The 24108-nt window shown below is 51.5% G+C and overlaps 1 protein-coding gene across 2 annotated transcripts in view; it reads left to right on the top strand.

Annotated features, from left to right (window-relative positions):
* ADCY5 (adenylate cyclase 5) overlaps positions 1 to 24108 on the top strand; it is a 146313-nt gene that overhangs the window by 46460 nt on the left and 75745 nt on the right. Inside the window, exon 1 of one of the 2 annotated variants that reach the window (XM_042998281.1) lies at positions 14166 to 14204. The exons of the other annotated variant lie outside the window; for it this stretch is intronic. Within the exon in view, the coding sequence (XP_042854215.1) occupies positions 14166 to 14204 (39 nt within the window). Of the gene's footprint in view, positions 1 to 14165; positions 14205 to 24108 lie in introns of those variants that run through there. 2 annotated transcript variants of the gene reach the window in all.

Here is a 24108-nt window from a genome sequence, read left to right as displayed (position 1 = left end):
GGCCTAAGGAGGAGGTCATTCATATGTAGTCTGCACCATGAATGGTGTCCCCTGGAGTTGTGCAATGACAAGGGTGGGCCTAAGCCCAAGGGACTGCCTGCGTCACCACTTGGAGTTAATAGGAGCCCCGGGCCTGGAGACAGCTGAGCACATTTCATGGGCTGAGGTTATTTTGGTCCTGTTTCCATCCCATGGCATTTGGACCTTGGGAAGGGGAGATGGTGGGAGCTGGGCTGCAGCAAGGAGTCCAGACTCCATGCAGGGAGTGTCCATGCTTCTCAGCCTCCTTGACTGGGTGAGGCCGCCTCTCAGGAAGGGCAACCCCATCGTCTGCCCTCAGTCCTCATCCCTGGGGTTTCTCCCTCCTTCTGGGTGGGAAGTCATAATTGTAATTTATAGCCTCTCTTTCCCAAGAGATGATCTTTCACTTTATTTTGTCCCAACTGCACTTGCTGTCCCCTGCACGGCCCTCAAGGACATCTGGAAGTGTTTAGACAGTCTGTGGTCATTGGGCAGCAGTACCACAGACCAGCTAGGTTTGGCCTAGCTCAGTGGCCCAATGGCCTCAGGGATGGCACATGCTTTGAAATTCTCAGAATACAGCTTTTTTCATCCCAGACCCACACACTTTTGCTTCCTTTTCCATGTATCTCTTCCCATCCCACCCTGCAGGGCTCAGCGTGCCTGCACATTCTTTGAGCTTCTGGGAACCCCTTGGCCAATCTGTTTGGGCAGCTGGTCCTCATGTGCAGGTGCACTGGGCGGCCCCCAGGCCCCAGGAGGGGCAGCTGGGAAGTGCGCTGGCCCCTGCCCAAGGCTGAATCAGCGCAGTGTGCTGGTACTGTTTGCTTCTGGTTTTCCAAAGTCAGCTTTGGCCACCTCATTCCAGAGAGGAGGGAAACCTCAAGATGCCCACCTCTGGCCCTCATGAGTCTCTGTAGTACTTGGTTGAAGTTGGAATGAATACTCCCTTCTCATTTGGAGATTTGGGGGAACAGTCCACAGAGATGAGCCCCCATGGATACAGACCTCAGCCTGCCACCCTGTGCAGATGAAGGGGGAGAAAGAAGCAGGACGAGTCCATCCTGGGGATGTGACTGGGAAACCCAGCTGCCAGGTCCAGGTCTGCCTGGTGGCTTCACCCACAGCCACCAGAGCCCAGCCCAGCCCTTGCTACTTGCTCCGTGGCACCTCTTAGTCCCCTAAAACAACTTTTTATCCTCCTTTGGGTCTCCACCCCTCTGCAAATCTAAGCAGAGCTATAAACCCTCCCTGCAGGGAAACGTACTTCTTCGCACACAGAGAAAGCTCAAAACCATCTTAGGGGGTCCTGGGTTCCCGAAGACCACCTGTGCACGCCTCAGAGCCCCTGCTAACCAGATCGCACACAGCACGGCTGGCCCTCTGTCGCCCATTCCACCAGTGTGTGCAGGAGGGGAATGGGCTTGAAGACATGGGGTGGGGGGCATAGAGGGCGAGGAGAAGACTGGCACGGCACCGGGTGATTAGTGGACCCCGAAGGCTGCTCCGCACTTGCCGTAATCACAGCCTTTTGGGCCACTGGCTCCTCTGGGGTGCGGTGGTCTGTCCTCTGAGCTGATGGCTCCAAGTGTCTGTCCAACTTTCCAGCCTACGACCAAAGCTAGAATCTTGATTGTTCAGGGACTGGCAGCCGCCCATCACCCAGGGCCACCTGCTCTGCCCCCATGTCCAGCCCTGTGCAGGACCCCTTCCCAGGCGCTTCCTATGGCCCTGTCCCCATTTGTACCATCCACTGCTCTTGAGGAAGGACAAGGGTCATTTGCAGCTCCCTACGAGCCAGGCTCCCCAGCATGCTCTGTACTTGGGGCTCAGAGACCTGTTTGGACATCTGTGTACTCTCTGTTAAAGTAGGTTTAGGTCATGTTCACTTTACTCTGGAGTTTATCCTGCTCAGAACCACGAACAGTGAAGCACTTATTCTGGGAGAGTTGATTGACCCTGTGGTCAGCGAGGGGGAAAGTTATAGGTTTTTCTAACCTCTGGGTTAGTGTCCCTCTCATCTGCTTGTCACATGCCTCTCTGCATGTGGTGCTCTGCTGGGGGCGTCACCAAAAGCAAGAAACAGATGTGGGCTGTGCTGGCCCCGGAGTTCGGCGGTGATGTGCAGGGAGTGTGTGTGGGGGTGGGAATTCTCTGGTGGAAGCTCTCCGTGTGCAGATGGACCCTATTGGTATTGGGGGAGAGGGGATTGAAAGATTTCAGGGACAGGGCTGCAAACCTGAGCCCAGAGGAAACTCTTAGCCATGTTCCTAACTCTTTAGAACCATTTCCCCTCCTGGGCCAGAATTCCTAGCAAGGATCTTCTAATGAGGTTTGTGGTTTGATTCACATCCTCCTCTCCAGAGTGGCCAGCTGGAGCCCTCTCCACTGTCTCTCTAGCTCCCAGTCCTGTGTCACCACCAGGCCCTCATTGTTGGCACGTGAACTCTGTGCCTCACTGAACACCCTTCAGCCTCTGTCCATCCCTCTCTCAGCTGACCTCCTGGGTACCCTTCCTGGCCTCCCAGAGCCAGCCCAGTACCTTCTGCTGCCTAGGGCGCTCCTTCCACCGACAGAAGTGCCTCCCTCCCTGCCCAGCTCCCTCCCTCAGGGGCTGAGTATGGGCACAGGTTCTCCCGCTTATCACCTCCTGCCCCCCTGCCGAGGCCTGCCTCCATTTCTCCATGTTCTCTTTCTTTCTCATTACCATCAGCCCTCCCGACAGGGTGGTTCTCAGCGTGTGTCTCCCTCAACTCCCCATTTCCACCCCCCAACATGATGAAAGTGGCCCTTGTGGTACATCTTGGGGTCTCCTGGCTGCCACATGGTTGAGCTTCCTTAGCTGCTGGTCTACTGCCTCCTTCCTGACCTTTTCTCCTGCTTCATCTCTTGTCTTGGCCTCTGGTCCTCTGCTTCCTCTTTAAGCATTTAAGTGTTTCCCAGGGCTCCACATGGGACTTTCTTCTAGCTGGTCTTGCCTACCTCTGTGATTCAGTAATTGTCTCCATATCTATCCCTCCAACCCAGACCTCTCTGGAGATACACTCGCAGATTTCCAGCTGTCTGTTGCTCCCAAGCTTTGTGTCCCTTGGGCTGATGGTTTTGACTTTAAAATGTCTTCTCCATTCTTCCCCCTACCCCCTCCCTCCACATCCCCTCCTCACCCACCTTGCTTAGCCCCTCATCCCTCATCCATACCGTTGCAACGGCCTTTAGATGGTCGCCCTGACTCAGCCCTCTCCCTCTTGGGTGCATCTGCCACACAGCTATAATGCTACATTGCCATAGCTCAGGTCTGAGCATACTGCTTCCTGGCCATTCCAGCCCTCAGTATCAGCTTGCCCCCTTTGCCCTGTATGCTTGCATAGCTGCCTCTCAAGCTTCCCTGGAATGCTTTCTCTCCCTCCTCCTGCCCACTCTGCCACTGCTCATCTGCATTCCAGAGCCCAAGTCAAACATCACCTCCTCCAGGAAGCCTTCCTGGACCATGCCTCAATACACAGGAATGGGCTCTTTCCCTCCTTTCTTGCTCCCCCCCCCCCCGCCCCCGGGACCACACTCCCCCGGCTGTTGTGTTCTCCCTGGTTTTCTTTGTCTTTCTCCCCCTAGACTGGGTGTGTCTGAAGATCTGAGACAGGCCTTATTTATTGCTGATTTCTCCAGCCCTAGCAGAGTGCCTGGCCTGCCACTGGTCTCAGTACGTTTGTCTAATTAATTTTGTATGAAGATAAATTCTCCTTGTATCTGCTAATAGGTCTTCTTAAGGGAGGTTACTGTGTCACTTAGTTTGAATGTCTCGTGTTTGTGGCTGGGCTGAGATGAATGTCCTCCTCAGCAAGAGGCAGGTTTCTCTCTGCAGGCTGTTGGATTTGCATGTTTTTATTACTCTCACCTCATGTATTCCCTCTGTGGTTTACCCCCCAGCTTCTTGCACTGCTGGTTACATCCGGGACAATTAATACATACTTCCAGATCGATAAATTTGGCTGAATTGATTTTTTTTTTCCCCCTGGCTAGCTTCCCCAACTCCTGGTATTTTCTGAGAATCTAGAAGAGGTCTCAGAATCTAGGCTCATTTAAATAACAGTGTCATATCACATGGGCTGAAACATCACCCATGAGGTAAAGGCATTGAAGAAGATCACCTAATGCATTTCAAAGCCAGATTCCAGTGATTTTCAGATTATTCCTGGGATAGCTCACGACTTGCAAACACAGATAACTAAATCTGTATATGCATGTGTCTGTGTGTGTCTTCATCCTAATTCTCTAGGTTTTCTATACATCTTAATTTTGCGAGTTTTGGTTTTGTTGATTATAGGACATAGCTTTGAACCTCATGGATGTTCAATTTTTGTTGAATGAATGAACGAACAAATGAACAAATGAATGAACGAGCAGACTAGAGCTTGAGGGAGTGCCTTTTCTCTTGCTGAAGGTGTTGTGATTTCCCATGGATCTCAAGGATCTAATGTGTCCACAAGAGGTGCTGGATGATGTGTCTGGCTGCCTCCTTTCTCTGTTCTGGAGTGGCCAGTTGCTGCTGGAGTTGCCTTCCACACTGACAGGCTCACGACCTCTGGTCACTTGTGTTGAGGAGACCCAGCTGTGCTGCTTCTAGAAGTCACAGGCAGAGGGGGCTGGCAGGCAGTGTGGGAAGAAAGTTTCTACAGCCTGGAAAGTAAAGGAGGCTGGTCAGGAATGTTTCTTGAAGGTTCCTGGAACTGCCCCAGGGGGGGTGGGGTGCTCCCCTTGGATGGCAGATTTTAGCCCAGGGCTCCCGAGCCTGGGGGTGACCATATAATTATCAAAACCAGGACATTTTTGACAGTGAAAGGGAAGGGGAGCTTTATCAATAACTGCTCCAAAACAGCAGGTGTAAACCAGGACCATCCAGGGCAAATCAGAACGTATGGTCTCTTGAGTGGAAGACAGGCCTGTTCTGGGGGGCTTTTCAGTTCTGTCCGGAGAGTCCCCTCAGGTAGAGAGCTGGAGCAGTGTGGCAGTGTTGCAAGAAGTTGAGAGATTACCAGGGTAGGAGTTAGGGTCCTGGGTTGCTAACGTCCTGTGGGGGACCCTTTCTTGGGAACTGAGGGCTCTGGCCACCAAGAAGTGTGAAGTGTCAAGGCTGAGTCACCTGGCTTGGCAGCCAGCCCTGTGCCCTCACACCCACCCCAGCTGAGCCACCCCAGGCTCATTCACACCCATGTGCCTTTCCTCACTTTCTGTTGGCTTCATGAGTTCTGAAGAGGGCTGAGTCTTTTGAAAGCCTTTCCACAGGGCTGGTGCCTCTGAGTCTCTGCCTGTGTCTAGGACAGTCCTTCCCAGGCTCTGTCACTTATGTTGTGACCTCAGGCCACTCTCAAAGCTTTTCTGAGCCTCTAAAATGGAGATAAGGACAGCTACCATGGAATGCTGTCTCGGGATTAAAGAGAGAAAGATGGTGATCATGATGATTCTCTGTTAATCCACAAAGGAAGTCTTTTTGGAGACCGTAGAAAGGGAAGTAAGGAACGTGGAGAATGAGATCATTGTCATGAGGGCTAGTATCTAATTTCCACAGCTCCCGAATGTAGATATTGTTATTCTCCATCTTACAGATGAGAAACTGAGGCACAGAGAGCTTAAGTAACCTGTCCACAGTCACACAGCAAGTAAATGGTGCAGTGGAACTCAGGTTTAGGCTTTTCTAGATAACTCGGGGATAGAGGGAGCTCCTTATAGGCGTTCTGGGGGGCTGGAGGGTACAGGGATATGCATTCAAGACACCGGCAGGTCTCCCCACCCTGCTGCACACACCTCTGTCTCACCAACTAGGTCTCCAGAAAGTAGAAGAGTCATGATTTCTGGCGCTGACACTGCATGTCTGGCGGGGGCTAAGTGGGGCTTATTTGTAAAAGGTTTTAATAAAATAAGCATTTTGACTCTATTGACATTTCTTCCCTCTCCTTTCTCCATTCCCCCCTGCGTCCCTCCCTCCCTCTCTCTCTCTCTCTCTCTCTCTCTCTCTCACACACACACACACACACACACACACACACAGTGCTATAATCTGTGTGTGTGTGTGTGTGTGTGTGTGTGTGTGTGTGTGTGTGTGTGTCTGCATCTGCAGTGGACATTTTTTGCCCCTAGAAGGATGTGCTCTCAAATGGAGTGTGCGTGTGCAACTCTGACTCCAGGGTGACCTCTGCAGGAAGGGCAGCTATCTTGGCTTCGGCAACTTATTTGTTTATTTGTTTACTGGGAGTGGAGCAGGGCGCCGTGTTCACATTGTTCAGAGACATCTGCTGTTTGCAGTAACTTGCCAGCCAGGCGGAGCTGCGGGGTGGCTGGCTTTGCAGTGTTCCCTGTAAATATTATGACTCTGAGGACCAGAGCGGGGCCCCAGGGACTTCAAGGAGACTTCAGGGTTCGTCCTCCGTGTGGTGCCTGCATCCCTGAAGTCCTGTTGTCCCCTCCTTCTCCCAGCTGATGGGTCAGAGGAGCAAGGATGGCTCCGGGAACAGCAAAGTGGTGGATGCTAGTGGCCTCTATAGTCCACAAATTAGAACAGTTGGGGCTCAGAGATTGTGCCAGAGCAGAGCTTCAGAGTGGGAGGCTGGACAGAAGAGGTGCCCTGTGGCTTGAGGCCAGCTCTTGTGGCTTTAATGGGGAGAGGACAAAGAAGGAACAATTTAAACAGCCCAGTAGTCCCCTGGGGCTTGGTTCTGGGGTCAGAGAAAAGATAGTGCATGTGGACAGGCTTTACAAAGACACACTTGCCTTCAGATCCCAGCTCTGGCTCTTATCTGCTGTGTGATCTGGGGCAAGGCTCTCAACATCTCTGAACTCCAGGTAATGTATACACAGGGCATATAAGCAGGTGTTATCAAGAGCTCTGAAGGCCATTTAAGCACCCCCTGTCCACATGGGGGCCACTCTTGACCTATCCCAGAAGAGGCAGTCTTTTGTGACACAGTCATACTCTGGGAGGAGCTCCTGTGGCTCTTTTAGGTTTCTCTTGGTCGGAAGATTCATCCTCGAGTCCAACCAAATTCCTTGATAATATGTGTACTGCTGAGCCTTCTTGTTCTGTTCTCAGAGGAGACAGCTGGTCCCATCTGCAGCTGTGAGCTAAAGGCTGTTTATTATTAAATCTCCCTCAGGGTCTCTTCTCCAGGCCTAGTGACCTCAGGCCCTCTGACCTGGGAAGCATAAGGTCACGTGGCTAATAATATTTGGTGGGGCCTTCCTGGGTTCAGAGCTTCAGGGAGTAAGAAGCATTGACAACTCCCTCCCTCTCACAGGGCAAGAGAGAGCATTTACCAGGCCTGCCTGGAGGAAGGGTGTGTGTGCATGTGGATGGGAGCATGTGCACCTGCATATTTTCTTTTCCTTCTGTTTGGCTCGATAGTTTAAACCTCCTTAGGGGAGAGGTACAGGGGGCTCTGCACCAGGAGCTGCTGGGGCCTGCTGTGATCCTAAAATTAGCCCAGTGGGCGGGCACTTTTTCATCCCGCATTCCTCTCCCTGAAGAGCTTGTCTTTCTCCAGGAAGGTGGGAACCTGGAGCTGAGCCCAGGCAGCCCCACCCCCTACGCCACTCTGGTGTGGGGCAGTGCTGGGAGCATCTCAAACTCTCCAGGAGACTAGAAGAGTTCCTCTCTCCCTTCCCAGCCTTGACGATCGTGGGTAAAGCCAGGCATGGAGAGCTGAGAGTCTTGGAGCTCGCTCCAAGTGCAAGGCCGTGCCGACCCACTTCACATTCCTGAAGTGGTAATGCGGGCAGCTGCCCGGCTGGGCTACACAGGACAGAGGCCTCCTCCTCTCTTCCTTGTCACACACTGTGGGCACTGCCTGCCCCTCAGCTGGGCTTTAATGGAATCCGTAACAGTACAGATGGAGCTCCCCAATTCAGAGCTCCCCAAATGCCTCACCAAAGACTGCTTTTCCCTTTGAACGTTCCCCTGTATTCACAAGGCCTACCTCTTCAGCAGAGGCTGTGTGCTCTCACCCCTGTGGCCTGGGCTGTGCGTGTTTATCTGCGTCTGCGTGTCCCTTACAGTGTCACTAGGGGGTACAGCAGACCTGGAGCACCCCTCTTCCCACCTGTTGTGCACGGTGGTCACTGCTACGTGGGAATAGCATCAGACCCTGGGGTGACTGTGGAGGACGCTGATTAGGCCAGAAGGGAGTTCAGGGGGCCGGAGTAGATTCCATATCTAATTGAATCTTCTACTCTCCTGCTTTTTTTTTCTTCTGATAAGATACAATAACAAGAAGGTTGTTATTTTAACCATTTTTTAAAAACTATCTGGATTTTTAAAAAAGAATGTTTATTCATTTTGAGAGAGAGAGGGCACGAGCGCACTAGTAGGAGTGGGGCAGAGAGAGAGAGAATCCAAGCAGGCTCTGTGATGTCAGTGTAGAGCCCGATGCGGGGCTCAGTCCCACAACCATGAGATCATGACCTGAGCTGAAACCAAGAGTCCGATGCTCAACCGACTGAGCCACCCTGGTGCCCCTATTTTAACCATTTAAAAACAATTTTTTTTAATGTTTATTTTTGAGAGAGAGACAGAGAGCAATCAGGGGAGGGACAGAGAGAGAGGAAGACACAGAATCCGAGGCAGGCTCCAGGCTCTGAGCTGTTAGCACAGAGCCCGATGCTCAAGCTCACGAACTGTGAGATCATGACCTGAGCCAAAGTTGGATGCTTAACTGACTGAGGCACCCAGGTGCCCCTTAACCATTTTTAAGTGTACAATTCAGTGGCCGTAAGCACATTCACAAGGTTATGCAACCATCACCACTACCCATTTCCAGAACTTTTTCATCATAACTAAGCAGAAACTCTGTACCTTTTAAATAATAACTCCCTAATCCTCCCTTCCCCCTGGTAACCACTATTCTACTTTCTGTCCCAGTGAATTTTACAGCGTTTAAGTTGAATCCTACAACATCTGTCCTTTTGTGTCTGGCTAATTTCACTTAGGATAATGCCTTTAAAGTTTATCCGGGGGCGCCTGGGTGGCTCAGTTGTTTAAGTGTCTGACTCTTGATTTCAGCTCAGATTATGATCTCACTGTTTGTGGGATCGAGCCCCACACTGCCTGCTTGGGATTCTGTCTCCCTCTCTCTCGGGCCCCTCTCACCCACTCATTCTCTCAAAATAAATAAATAAACATTAAAAAAAAAGCTTATCCATCTTGTCCCATGTATTAGAATTTCATTCCTTTTTAAGACTGAATAATATTCCATTGAGTGCATCTACCACATTTTGCGTATCCATCCATCCGCCCATGGACATTGGGTTGTTTGCACATTTTGGCTGTTTTGAATGATGCTGCTGTGAACATGGGGTACAAGTATCTATTTGAGTCTCTGCTTTCAATTCTTTTTGGGTGTCTACCCCAAGGTGAAATTGCTGGATCATATATCATAATGCTATGTTTAGTTTTTTGAGGAACTGTCATACTGTTTTCCACAGCAGTTGCCTTATTTTACATGCCCCCCCACCACACATACACAATGCAGAGGGGTGCCAATTTCTCCACATCTTCACCAACATTCCATGCATTAAAATTTTTTTTTAACGTCTATTTATTTTTGAGACAGAAAGAGCACAAGTTGGGGAGGGGCAGAGAGAGAGGGAGACACAGAATCTGAAGCAGGCTCTGGGCTGTCAGCACAGAACCTGGTGTAGGGCTCGAACCCACAAATTGTGAGATCATGATCTGAACCAAAGTGGGATGCTTAACTGACTGAACCACCCAGGCGCCCCCTCCATGCATTTTTAAAAGCCAGATTAAGTGTAGTCCAATTTAGGGATGAAGGGATAGATATGATTTTAGAGGACTTTTCTGGCATTAAAGGGCTGTTTTGTCCTCTGTTTAGAAAGGATATCTGGAATAAGTGGGTCCTCTGCAGAGGGAACAACCAGAGCAAAGACCCTGGTGTGGGAATGTGCCTGGTGGCCTTTTTGCAACAGAGCAAGGAGGCCAGTGTGGCTGGAGTGGAGGCAGCAAAGGGGAGGACTCCAGATAAGTCAGTGAGGGAAGGGAAGGGAAGGATACAGACTCAAGGACCACTGTCAGGACTTGGTCCTTCCTTTTATTCTGAGTGGAATGAGAACCATTACAGGGTTTGAGCAAGGGGTGACAGTACGCTGACTCATATTTTAAAAGGATCCTCTGGTTGCCTGTTGAAAAGAAACCGCAAGGGGCAAAGGTAGAAGCCAGAGAGGGTTTTAGGCATCCAGGTGAGCCTTGATATGGAGGAAAGATTTCAAACATGGAGCCTGAGCCTGGTGACAGTGGTGCCGCTTGGAAGTGACAGGAGAAGTCCCTGGGAGACCAGTGGAGAAGCCTGCTAAACCTGCTGTGTGATTTGCAGGGCCCAGTGCAAAATGAAAACCCCGGGCCCCCTGTTCCGGAAGTATTGAGAATTTCGAGATGATAACAGATCATTAAACTGAGCGCATGGCTCTGTGCAACTGCACTGATTACACATTCACGAGGTGCACCCAGCTGCTAAGTCATCCAGCTTCTCCCAAGCCAATGAGCAGAGCTGCACCGAAGAGACCCTCTGGCCATTGAGCCCGTTTCACGGCACCTTTGGGGAGAGGCTTCTGGGATTGGTTTTGTGAGAACCTGCTGCACAGGCCACAGGTTAAGACTCTCAGGAGAGTGGAGACGGTGGTCTTGTGGCTGAAGCAGATGGTGAGCTCCCATCCCCACATTCTGGCACAATATGGCTGAGACCTCAGCTCTGAGGAAAGGGAGCTGAGAACATTCTTGGCCTTTGCTGGAAAGGAGAGAGCTGCTGTCCTCCAGTAATGGAAGAATGGAACAGTAATATTACACTGTTTTTATTAAAAAAAATGTGTTAGCAGTTTACACTTAATATTACCTGTAAAATCCTCAAACCACCCTATGGAGAAAATACTGTCATAATCTCTTTGTTGCAGGTCGGGAGACTGAAGCTTAGGTGCTTTAAGTAACTGGCCTAAAGTCCTATCACAAAGTAGAGAGGCCAGGAATGGAACCCAGGTTTGCTGTCTCCTGGGCGCTGGGGCCTGACCTCTCGGGGACAGAACTAATCGTGAGCTCCTGCTTCCTGCCCTTACCTGGAGAAGCAAAGGAAGGGGAAAGACAGGCAGATCATGCCTGTTTGGGGCCCATCTGTGTTCATCCCTTTCTCAGACAGTAATTATGTTGGTAACAATCTTTATTGGCACTATTAGTGCTTTCCAATATAGCAACTCATTTACAACTCATTTAATCCTCACGCCAGCCTAGAGGGTATCTCCATTTCACAGAAGACTGGGGCACAGTCAGGTACTTGCCATGGATAGAGGTGAAGTGCCATGGGGGGCAAGGGCACTTGCTGTTTGCACTGCTCATGGTGGGGAGAGAGTATCTGAGGAGCATCAGAGGTGGTGACTCCAGGCCCTGGCCTTGTGGGTACATGCCTGCCCTGATTTCAGACTCCAGGAGAGGAAGCTGACCAGGCCGGTGGCAGATAGTTTGTAGCACTATGGTTTAGTGGTTTAGGTTGGTAAATGAGGCTGATAAGGCTTGTCAGCCAGGTCTCACACACCTCTTCTCTGTGCTTCCTCCTCTGGGGAGGTGGGGCCCAGGATCTACAGTCCCCCAAACACCAGTGTTTGGAACTTGGTTTCTCCCATAGGGACCAGAATGTCCACCGGAAGGCAGAGGGCATGATTGTCATTTTCCCACTCAACTCCCTCAGTTCTTGCTCATTTTCATGGCTCCCTGTAAATGTTGGTGGTTGATAGCCATGCTGATGGCAGTGGTCATCGTAACTGGGATTTTTCTGGCTTATTTTTTTCTAGGAGACCAAAATGTTCAAACCTGAACTCCCTGTTTTGGAGACCAGGAGACGGAAGAATTACATCTAATGAGGGAAGGAGCCCTAGCTAGGAGTGTCTGACCCTTTGTGGGGAGGGGATATTCAGAGCCAGGGATGTCTGGCTGTGTCCTTTGGGGTGGAAGGGAACTGGCTTTGAATTCTGACCCTGCATTTGTTGTTTCTTCTGTGCAGCCTCGGGCTGAGTTCGTTTCTCCTTTGAGTCTGTTTCTTCTTCCGCAAAAGCAAGGATAATCTACTAAAGTTAACGTAGAAACTTTCCATGGTGAGACCCTTAAAAGAAGGGAAGACAAATGCAATTTTGGAAACTTTTTTGGACTGCTCTTCAGACAGTTGGCTAAGACCTGTCTGAAGTTAGACAGTTGGCTAACCCCATGGGTTTCTAAACTTTGCAGTTACTGAGCACCCCCTTCCAAAGTCCCTGCTTCTCTGAGCCCCTGTGAGGCGACCCCACCCTCACCCACATGCCCTTCCCACGCTCTGTGCTGTCACACAAGCATCTCCTGACAGCCTCCATTGTCTGCCTCACCCACTCCCTTCTCACACCTTCTCCTCCCCTTCCCGTCTCCCCCATTTCCGCACCCCCACCCCAGGCAGCAGCAGTTGCTCTCCTGGATTGTCTCAAAGTTCTGGAAAATCCACCTGCTCTGTGGGCCTGAAGCCTCTTGCCTCCTGCCCTGTCTGTTCCTTTTTTACCTCATAAGGCTCCCCTCCCCAGAGTGGAGAGAATCAGGGTTATTTCAAGAGATTTGCCTCAGAAGTCCTGCTGGAGGGGAGTTCCCTGGCCCAGACTCAGCCTTGTAATGGCTTGTGAGGGCCCCTCCCCCAGCTCCTCCTGCCCCGGGGGTCCTCTGTACCAACACTACCCCACATCAACCCCACTCTCCAGCTCCAGAACCAATACTGGCATAAGACCAGATGTGATCCCAGAGTGCCTTGACCAGAGACAGTGGACATCTGTGTGGTGGGTGGGAGAAACATTTGAAAGTGAACGTTTGTGTCTCATGCTGTGTCCATGTACCATAGGACAAAGAAGCTAGCCAGTACCAGGAATTCACTTCGCTTGGAGAATTCCAGCCTGAGTTCCTGAAGCTAGGCTAGAATACTTGGAAAATGAGAGTGTGGCACAGGGCATCAGCAGCACTGGCCTATTTGGCAGAGTCAGAGGATGGGCCGAGAGAAGAGCCACCCTGGAGCTTCAGGTGACTCTGTCTATAATAACTGAGGGCGCTTTGATCTGAACGCCATTTTCTACCTCCCTTCTTTGATCTGCACCCTAACCCCGGACCGTAGAAGGGGGGGGGGGGGTGCTGGGCATTCTCGTTTTACCTTCCAGGGAACAAAGGCCAGAAGAGGTGCAACTAAGACATTTCCCCAATCAGACTAGGGCCAGGACCTGAGCTCCTGGTTACTTTCCTTTGCCAGGGCTTCCTCCTCCTGGCATTCCTTTGGCATCTCTGACAGGCAGATGACCAGAATAAGAGCCTATAGTTTGAACATGGTAGCGGGGCTTCCTAAGGATAGTGTCAGGCTGCCCTCCCGTGGGACAGGACCAGCTGGACCATCTGGAGCCTCTGAGGTGTGAGGTCAGTATAGTCAGGGGACTAGGGTGTGGTCTTTGTTGTCGCTCAGCCCCCACACCAATCTGGAAGACCACTTGCTGATCTCTGCCTGAGGGCTCTCTGCTCTGGGAAATTGGGCTCCTGGTCAGTATATCATCTCGGGGTAGGAAGCTTTGTCCTCCTGGTTGGGATTTGGGGCCACTTGGCCAGTGGAGGCTATGGTCACTTTAGGACTCTGGCTGGAAATAACCCTAGTGAGGAGCAGCAGGACAGTAGTAGGGATGTGTTCTCCATACTGTCCCCTCTTCATGAGTTTTTCAGCCTCCCTCAAAGTGAGTTTGGGGCCAGATGACTGAATTGTAGCCTGTGGAATGTGGACAGGAGCCATGTATACCACAACGTGTGCCCATCCAGGCAGTCCCCCGCCTTCTCCTGCCCTTCAGTGGTGACCCAAGAGGCCACGTGACCCAGAGGGAGTAGCCACTCAGCCTGTTTCAAGTATTTCATGAGCCAGAACTAAGCTTGTCTGGAGGTAAGCCCCCGAGATTCCAGGGTGTATTTGTGGCAAGGCCTGGCCTGCTCTAGCAGAGCGGCACATTTTGGTCCAGGAGCTGTGCTGCTGCCTGATGTGTGATCTTGGGCAGTGAATGTGTCTCCTCATCTGAAAAAGCCCTTTCAGGATCTGAAATTTGAAGATGACCGGTGGGTGAACATGTTGGAGAAGGAAGGCTTCCTGCCTATGGGTGAAGAGGTAGGCAGGTGACTGCCATGCCCTAGCTGTTTCTCAGCTTTGTTTTGAGGTGTAATTTAAGGATCCAGCTTTGGAGAATGCCCAGCTCAGAACTGGTTTTTCTCATTCATTCATTCATCCATTCATCCATCTACTCATTCATTCATACAGTGTTTCTTGAGCATTTATTCTGTGCCAGATGCTGTGCTCGGTGCTGATATTTCACTGTAAGCAGTTGGGCTTTGCCCTGATGGAGCTGTCAGTCTAGTGGGCAAGTGGTTCTCTGATGAGAAATCACATTGACAATGGTAAAATTTCGCTTGTGCTCAGCACAAAAGGGAGGGAGACATGGGCCTGTGCTGGCTGTTGTGGGGACGTCGCAGTCACTTTGGGAGGTCAGAAAAGGCTTTTCAGAGGAATTGAATATTTGTCTTTCTTTGTCTGAAAGAGACTGAGTACAGACTAAGAAGGGCAGCTTTCGCCTCTCTGTTTGCTATCTGTGACCCTTCAGTTCTTCACTCAAGAAGTCTGTAAGGTCAATTTCATGCATAGCAGCCCTTCACTCTTTCTGAAGGATCAGCTCTTCCCAAGTGGCCCACAGTTTAAATGTGAGAAAATTTACCTACAGGCTGAAATGATTACACTCTTCTAAAGGAAGAGTAGATGACAACTATGCAAAAAGGGGTGAGCATGGCAGTGGGGTTTTCTTGGAAGAGGGACTAGCATATGCAAACGCCCTGTGGCAGGATGGAGCAGGGATTGAATTCAAGGGTACTGATAGCAAGAGGTAGTGTGAGATGAGGCTGGAGAGGCAGAAGGAAGCAGATGACAGGAGCACACGTAGCTGAGTTAAGGAGACTGGATTTTATTCCAAGAGATGTAGAAGTTATCAGAGTTTGAAGTGGGAGAGGAAGTGTAGTTTACACGATCAGATCTTTGTTTTGAAAAGATCATCTTGGCTGCCGTGTAGATCTCCAGCTCTTGTCTGCTCTGTTCTTGTCAACTGGCGGTGGACAGGTGCATGTGTTTGTGTGGGTGAATACATGCACAATTTTAGAAAGGTCTGAGTTCCCTTCTTCTTGCTGGGGCGTGTCTCTGTTGGTCTGCATCAGCACGGATAAAAAGCACTCCATGCTTGAAACACCAGAGGATGAAACTTCCCCAGGGGATGACGGGAATTCACCAGATGCAAATCCTAATTCTGGGAAGAATGCTGATGGAGAAAGGAGCTATTGTCTAAAATTCGGCTTTGGGAATATTTCAGTGAAACATCTTCTTCCTGCCCTTTTCCTGATGGGGACTTAGTGCTGGTTCCTTCCACCTGCCTGCCTCAACTTCTCTTCGCCAGCCTCTCCTTCTGACCAGTTCATCCTCTTAGTTCACTTGGCCTACTCTGCTCTGAGGGCACGTGGGGCGAAGACTGAGGGGTCTGTTGTTACATGTTTTAGCTCTCACTGGGCAGGCACGTTGTAGGCAGGCTGGCCATTGGCTGACTGTGATTTCCTCTTAGCAGGTTATGTCCTGAGGCCTCTAGTGGAGGAAAGCCTTCTAGAAACAAGTGTCTCCTTCCCCTAATGAGATGTTCCTGGACTGGGAGGCCCTGGCTTGGGCAGAAAGAACTTACAGTCCTCAGAAGAAATTCTGATTTCTCTTGTAGAAGTGCCAGGGTCCAGAGCCTGTCCCTGTACCCCTTAGCTTAACTGGGACCACCTTGGCTACACTCAGGGCAAGGAATCACTCCTTGCCCTTCAGTCTGGTGGGCCTCCAGACCGAGGACCACCTTAGTGACAGTCCTGCTAAAACAGGCAGAACTACCAAGCGGCCCTTGAGTCCCCCCATACCTCGCTGCAGCCCTTGCCCTGGAGAGCAGGCACGTTGAGGACTTACGGGTCAGCTTCACACACAGTCTCCCACAGCCACGAAAGAACCCAGTCTTTGGGTTAAGAACCCCCACATCACTGTCACCACCAGAACTCCCGCTACTACTCGGAAGACCTGCAGGGAGCCCAAGGAATTCTGCTGTCTTCCTCATGGCAAGTGCCTAACAGTCACCAGAACAGATGTCGACATGGACAGAGGAACAAAGTGTTCTCTTCCCACGCCTAAACACCGCCTTTGTGGTCATCTTGCCCAGCCCCCCAGCTATCCCCATGCCGTGTGAGCGCCCGGTCCAGCATCTCTGGATGCCAAAGTGCCCAGCACACAGTGGGCCCTCAGTGGACACTGAAGGATGAAATCAGCCCTTAGAAAGGCTGGCCTGCCTGAGGCCTCTCATCCTTCTGGCCCCTCATGCATTCCTGGGACAAATTCTTAGCTACAGACATTCTTTCTCAAGAAAGCAAGATGGTGGCTGCTAACCTTGGGTTGTAAATATCCTTCCGTCTCCAGATTACTCTGAAAACAGGCAACAGAGGGGTCTGTCCCAATGGGTGGCTGAGCCTAGAGACAGAGTAGTCTGGGGTGATGCTGGGGTGGTGCCTTGACACTTGACTTTCGGGGCCCAGTTTCCAGGAAGGACACCCTGTGGAAAGCCCTCTTGGCTGCGATTGCTGGCAGCAGGACCTAGGAAAACTCAGCGCCTGGTTTATCTCTATTTGTCGTCCACTGAGGAAAAATGAGAGTATGCTTCCTTCTCAGAGATGGAGCTGTTTATATCTGCAGGATCTTGATACATGTATGCATGCTTTCACACGCACAGCCGCGGACATAACAAGTCCCCCACTTTGGACTCTGTGGCTGTGAACAGACATTAACCAGAGCTGGTCCATTTCCCCTGGGAACAGATGTGCTGCCCTGGAGCAGGGGCTCTGGTAGGGGTAGAGGTGTCATGGGGGGAGGGGCCTGTGAGGGGCAGAGAGAGGGTGGGACTAACTCAAAAAGGCCTGGGCTAAAGCTGAGCATTAAGCTGTGTGGGCGAACAACTTTCTACCAAGGAGAGATGTGACAAGTGTCCACAGTGTGGACGACTCTCAACGCATCTGCCCCATAACTGGTGTCCTTCTCAACTTTTCCATGTCTGTCCTAGGTCTTCTGAGCGTTCAGGTCTCCATGGACCCAATGTGGGTCAGTCAGTACTTTTGTCAGTACTCCCTCATGGGATCTCTTGGATTCATCTCTCCAGTCCACCCTCACCCTTATCTCCCTAATGCGGCAGTATTCCTAGAGTCTGCAGACCTCGTTGTCTCTACCCCTCTCTGCAGCTAGAGACAAATTATTCTTCCTTCCTGGTGGCAGTGAGGAGCAGTGTTGTATGGTGGTTAGCCATTTCCTAGCTGTGTCGTCTTCAGCAAGTTGCTTAGTCTTGCTATGCCTCATTTTCTTTTTAAAATGTTTATTTATTTTTAAGAGACAGCGCGAGGCCTGGAGGGGCGGAGAAAGACAGAGACATAGAATCCAAAGCAGGCTCCAGGCTCCGAGCTGTCAGCACAGAGCCTGGTGTGGGCTCGAACCCAGGAACCGCGAGATCATGATCTGAGCCGAAGTCGGACGCTTAACCGACTGAGCCACCCAGGTGCCTCATGCCTCAGTTTCTTTGTAAAATGGAAATTCTAATTGCACTGCCTCGTGGGGTGTCATGAGGATTAGATGGGTTTTACCTGCATACTATAAGCACTCAGTAGACACTATTAAATATCATCTCATCATGAAATCCCTCCCCCTATCCCGCCCAACCTGCAGTGGCTCTTTATTGCCTGTGATACCAAACTTCCTGTTTTGGTAGACAGTGGTTCATCATCTGGGCCACTTGAATATGCAGCATCTATCCCCTGTCACTCTCTGATCCTGCTGGCTATCCTCTTTACCACCCTGGTCATGCCATAGTTTTTCAAGGTTTTGCTTTTGTTCAAAAATTTCCCCTCCCCATCCAGATTCCATTCAGCTCCCCACCCAGACCTCACCCCTTCCTGAAGCCTGTCTTGGCCTCTCTAGCCCACGGGAGGCATCTCCAGTCTAAACCTAGCCATCTTGCTCTTCATTATCTCTTTGTGTGGTTTCCCTTGTGATCCCTACCTTAATGGAGAGTGCCTTGAGCAGGGGCCATGTTTTTTGCTTATAGCATGACTCATGGGGTTAGCCAAATACTGATTTGATTCCCGTAATATGGATAGTTGGGAGTTGACCATAACCATCAGTGGAAACTTCTCCATCAAGTACGGGGAAGTCCTATGCCGATTTTATAAGAACCAAAAGGTCAAGAGAAGTGTCCTAAGATTCCCAAGTGACTGCAGTAGAAATGGGATTGGACTCCAGCCCAGGGCCTGTGCTTCCTCAGTCCTGATCGTGTGCTACCTGGAGGGACAGGGGGCTCGGGGGCTCCTGGCCAAATTCCATAGCTCAGCAAGTGGCAGTGATGAAAGCTGGGACCAGCCCTGCAAGTGCCAGGCAGTGGCTTTACTTTGACAAGGGCAATTTAGTTTAGGTGGCTCATGCTAGCACTTGAGATACTCAAAAGGACCTCTGTCCCAACTCCTGAAAGCCCTTCAGGACAAGGGGCATCAATGCTGTGACACCTGAGGTGGCGGGGTAGGGAGAATATGTCCCTTCCTCAGCCCTCATTCTCCCAGTCCTGTTCTGGCTCCTGGAGCAGCCCAGCTGAGACTGGGAGGCTCCAAGAGAGTTCCCCTTCCCTCTGGGTGTCAATCCAGTTAGCTGCGTGAAGCAAGGAGGCCGGCAGCATGGATGATACCAAGCAGCAGAGGCTTTCTAAATGCATTTGATAGCTGGGAATGCAGTGGATGATTTGCAGCAGACTTCCTCTCTCAATTATTTTGAGCTCATGCTGAGGTCAAATCAGTCTGTATTCCTTGTGTACATAACTGCTGCCTGGAAGCGGCCGTGCTTAGGCTAAGCCAGTCATTCCTTGACGTGTTTGCCCATTCTCTTACTCACCACACCTTTATCAAGTGCCTGCCACGTACCAGGCACCGTGTGGGGTTTTGAGGCTCTGTGAGATGTGGTCTCAGCACCCAGAGAGCCACCCGGCTGATCCTTTAGTAATTTGCTGTGGATACTTCTCAGCGTGAAGACCTTAACCGACCAGGAGAGAACCTGTGGCTGAGTGTTGCGGTGCCCACCTTTCTGGGTACGTGTGCCCTCTCCTCTGTTTGTCAGGGTTCAGGTTCCCCAGGGTCCAAGGTGGCCTTGCTGGGCTCTGCTTTCTGCTGTAGCTGTGGCCTTCTTTAAGAAAGGCCTGCTGACAAACATTCAAACTCTCAAAGCTGATTTATTTGGGGAGTGATTATTTGCTTCAACTAGGGGACTACAAAGGATGCACCCCAGGCTTCCTTCCCATGGTGGCTCCCTTGGCACAGGCCTTAGTCCACAGCAGATCATCAGGAATGGCGGATGCCAGCTGTGAGCCTGGTCAGGCTTTCCTGCCTTTGTGGCTGATGTGGGGCAGGGCACTCAGGGTTTTGGTGGTGGGATGTGGGCTGCCGCGTTCCTCTCCTCTGAAGTTCTCACACTTTGTCATCCCAGGCGCAGGCACGTGGCCGGGGAATGAGAGCATCTGGTGTTGCTGGCTTGGGTTCCGCTCGAGTCTGCCTTCCTAAGGACTCAGGCTCTTTCCATCCACCTCAGCCCTGGGAGGGACTCTGCTTCCTCCAGATGGGGAGAAGAAAGCTCTCTCCTGGCTCTTCTGGTCTGGGAACTCTCAGGATGGGGCGTCAGTCATTCAGGGGTTGAGACTCTGCCCCGCAGGGCATCGCGATGCTTTCCTGGATCCCAAAGCGTTCCTGGGAAATGCCTATGTCCTGGAGGGTCAGAGCAGAATGTGCTGAGTCTTTGGGGAGAGGTGAGGAGGAGAGGGCTCTTCACGGTGGGATTGGGGTTGGGGCGGGTCTAAGCAGCTGGGACTAAGAGAGGTTGATGTTCTAGCAGGGAACATGGGGGTCAACTAAGGAACAGACAGGGCTTTAGGCTGACATAGGAGGTCACCTTTAGGAGAAGACAGAGGATCGTGGACGTGCCCTTTGGCAGAGGAACACAGGCCAGATGGGTGGAGAGGCCAAGGATCTGTGTGGTGGGCTCAGCAGAGGGTGGTGCTGGGACTATGGGGGACGGCCTTGCGGGGCCAGGCATGGGCTGAGTTTCCACTCACTTTCCTCCATCAGCTCTAGTAATTTTGTGAAGAAAGAGAGGAACTTGGGTTGTGGAAGAAAAAGAGGAAAACGGGCCCAACGATGAGACGGGAGCCACTGGGTGGTTCTAGTCCCACTGCAGGCCTCAGGGACTTCGCTGCCCCAACCTCTGGAAAAATCCCTCACTGTGCCCCCAGTTCAGAGCCTGAGCCTGAGGCCCAGGCTTCTGAGGCAAAGTACTGGGGCACCTTTTGCTTTCCTGCATTTGCTGTGTGGAAATGCTGAGGGCCCATCAGACAGGAATGTGAGGTGTTCCATAGCCTGTGCCAGCCCAGGCCCAGCAGCTTGCTGAGAGCCTCCTGAGAAGCTTCAGGCTTTGCTTTCCCTCCTGAGTTAGCAGCTCTCCAAATACCTCCCAGTGCCCCTGCTTTTAGGCAGAGGACATGCGGACTCTGTAGTGAAGGGCTATTATCCCCAGGCAAGAGCCCGATGAGGCCACTGGACCGAGGAGTGCAGCCCCTTCTCCAGCAGGGTGGTCCCTGTCTTTGGGGGCCTCTTCCCCCTCATGGGCAGAGTCCCTGAGGTGTTGCCCAAAGGGCTGTGGGAGCAGCAGCCTTGCCCCCAGCCCTTGCCGTCCAAGGCTGGGTGCGTGAGGCTAGGCTGCATGTGCACAGTGCCTTGAGGCCCCAGACTGGAACCCTCGTGGGTCTGGTCATGTGTCCCTTTCCCTGGGGGATGTTCTGGGAAAATCACCCAGCAGTGTTCCTGGTGCTTCAAGACACTGGACAAATACCAGTTGATGTCCTTCCCCTCCTGACCCCCCTCAGGGACTGGGGATAGATTGGTTGGGGTCCTCAGTTTCTTGCTTTCACTGTATCTAAACCCAGATAAGCAGTGGAAGATCATTGCTTTTCAGACATTATATATCATCACACTATTTAGTTTATGAACAGTCCCTGGGAAGTAGATAGTACATTCTTATTTTATAGAAGAATCCAGGGCTCACTAGGGGGAGCAACTCAGTTACCACCACTCATCTAATAATAAGTAACTGAACTGAGATCTGAACCCAGGTCTTCTGACACCAGACCGCACGCACTTTCCACACACCGGGCTTCACCTCCTTGAGATAACGCAGAGCCTGCTCCTTCTTTCCTCTCGGCCTCTGTTTCCCAGCTTGTGGAGTGTGCACAGCCACTACACCTCCTTCCGCCCTTGAGAATCCAGCCACTCTGTCTGCTTTGTCTCTGGTCTGGTGTCTGGGCTCAGGCCCAGCTCTTGTCAGGACCACTACCTCAGAAACCTCCCGCAGTTTTTCAAGCAGCCTTTCCGTCTTCACGCTTTCAGCCCCCTCCTGCCTTCCCTCATCTTATGTGCTCTGCATGTTGTGGTTTCTCCCTTCTGTACTGGAGCAAGTATTCACAGAGGAGGAGAAACAATGGGCCATCAGATGCTCAGGTCCGGAAACCTTTCCTGTTTGCAGTATATTACTTGGAGGGAAGGGCTAAGGCACGTAACACAGAGACCCCAAGATACTGTGGCTTTAAGGAGATGAGAGTTTATATCTTTAAGGAGGTGAGAGTCGAAGTGACCTGGTCCAGTTCCATGGGCTTGTTCCACCACCCACAAGGACATTATTCCTATCTGCATAGTCAGAGCTGGGTTTGGGGGCCTGTCCATGGTCCAGGCCAGAAGGAAGTACAAAAAGGTGCTGGTCCAGGTAGGGCAGGGGGCTTGTCTGATGATGGAGAGTCACACACATCACTTCCACTCATGCTCCTTTGACCCGAGCATCATCATGTGGCTGCAAGGATGGCAGCTGTGCGCCCAGCTACTGCGTGCTGTTTTGGAAGAAGGGGAGAATGAATTTAGGTAGACAATGAATAGTCTGCCATAGCCTTTTAAAAAATGTATTTTTATGGGGTTCCTGGGTGGCTCAGTCGGTTAAGCATCTGACTGTGGCTCACGTCATGATCTCATGGCTCGTGAGTTCAAGTCCCGCATCCATCTGCTTTGGATCCTCAGTCCGCCTCTCTCCCTGCCCCTCTCCCCCAATAAAATTTTTTTAAATGTATTTTTAAAATAAAAAGGTTAATCTCAATTATCTACTCTAAAGGGATGTGGTAAGAGGTACTGGTGTGATCATCTAGAGCTCACTAGGTGGACCTCAAGCTGAGAGTGTTTCTGGAGGCTAGGGGTGTTGGGGGGGGGCAGTCTGCAAATGAATGCTTGCCACATTCTTCCCACTGGGTGCTTTTTATAGGCATGTGCCAGTAATGGTTGAGTTTAATGGCTCACCCCTCAACACCAAGGGTATGTTTCCATTGGCCCTGGGGAGGACTTTAACTCCTCATACCTCATGGCCTCGGTGCCAGCCATGGTTGCCCTTCCTGCCCTGTGTTAGCAGGATGGCTGGGAGTGAGTGGCGGCTGGACTAGAGCCAACTCTTGGTTTTCTCTGTGGGAGGCTGAGTCACACTACAGAGAAGGCTCCCAGGATGTCAGGGCCCTTGGGAAGTAGCTGAGAGCCATGGGGTCACGTTCTCCTGTTTTACATTAGAAGAAACTTCATGGGACGCAGACGACTTGCTGAGATAACCCAGCCAGGGAAGAGAGGGCTGGCCCTGCAGTAATCCAGGTCGTTTGCTGTTCACCCAGCCTTTCTGCGAGCACCATTTCGACGTTATTTCTCTCCTCACAGGCTCAGCCTCTGGGGATTTCCCAGTGATAGGCCCAAGGTCAGCCAGCCAGTAAGGGACTTACCAACAGGACACCCAGGTGCAGTTCCCAGCTCAACTGAGCTTGCATCCTGCTCACAGGTACACACAGACTTGTCTCATGGTCATCTTCCTGAGAGAAACCACCTCCAGGCCCTTACTGGTGTGGCAGTTAGTGCTACCTTCATTTGTCGTCTTTTGCTGGGTCATCTGCGTTTCGTAATTCTGACTCAAGCCTTGGCCTCCCTGTGGATGGGGGTCCTATACCCCCCTTTCCTGCCTTGTGCTATATGTTCAGTGTCAGAATCAAAGACTGCTGGGGGCCTCGACTATCTTCTGATGTGTGCTGGAATATTCAAGGCCTTGAAAGTGCCCTGCAGCCCTCAACTTCCTTTTCATCCATTTATTCATTTAACAAGCATTTATGGGTGCCTGCTGTGTGTCAGCTCCATCCTGGGGGAGGAGGACGTGCCAGTGAGCAGAAGGAGGCATGGCCAGCCCTGTGGGGCTTTCATCCAGCTCTTACTGCTCTCAGCCACTCACGGCATGGCCAGCCCAACCACGGTGCTTTACGCCAGTAGTGTGTTGGCATCAGTGTTTTATTAGCAGGTGTCCTTAGCTCCATTTTAGAGATGAGGGCGTTGAGATTCTAGTAGGTGATGGGATTTGCCCCAAGTCACAAGGCTAGCCCTGACTTCCAGCACAGCATTCCTTTGGTTACATCTCCCTGCCTTTCTATGCAGGTAATCTCTGGGGCACTCCTCTGGGGCCCCCGGATCCCTGTCAAGGCACCTGACAAGGCACCTGGGCAAGCCTGCCTTGTCCAGAGCAGCACCAGGGTGTCCCTCTGTCCTGGGTCATCCGCAGGGCCCCTGGGCCTTCCACACAGACAGACAGACAGACAGACATAGCCCCATTACATGTTCCTCTCGCAAGTCAAGGTTAGGTGAGCAGGGTAATGGCAGTTCTACTTTCTCTTTTGTTTTCCTGTTTTCCTTCCAAATTCAGCAGACCTAAAATGGGCCCTGGAGGTGAGGCCTGGAGGGGGCAGGAGGTGTGGGTGGGTGGAGGTTAATGGGTGGAGAGACAGCGGAAAGCTGCACTTAACCTGTGTAGGGTGGGAACCAGA

The sequence above is a fragment of the Panthera tigris genome, chromosome C2 (genome assembly GCF_018350195.1).
Source record: "Panthera tigris isolate Pti1 chromosome C2, P.tigris_Pti1_mat1.1, whole genome shotgun sequence".
NCBI lineage: Eukaryota > Metazoa > Chordata > Mammalia > Carnivora > Felidae > Panthera > Panthera tigris.
Note: the sequence above shows the minus strand (reverse complement) of the source record. Positions and strands in the feature narration are given on the sequence as shown.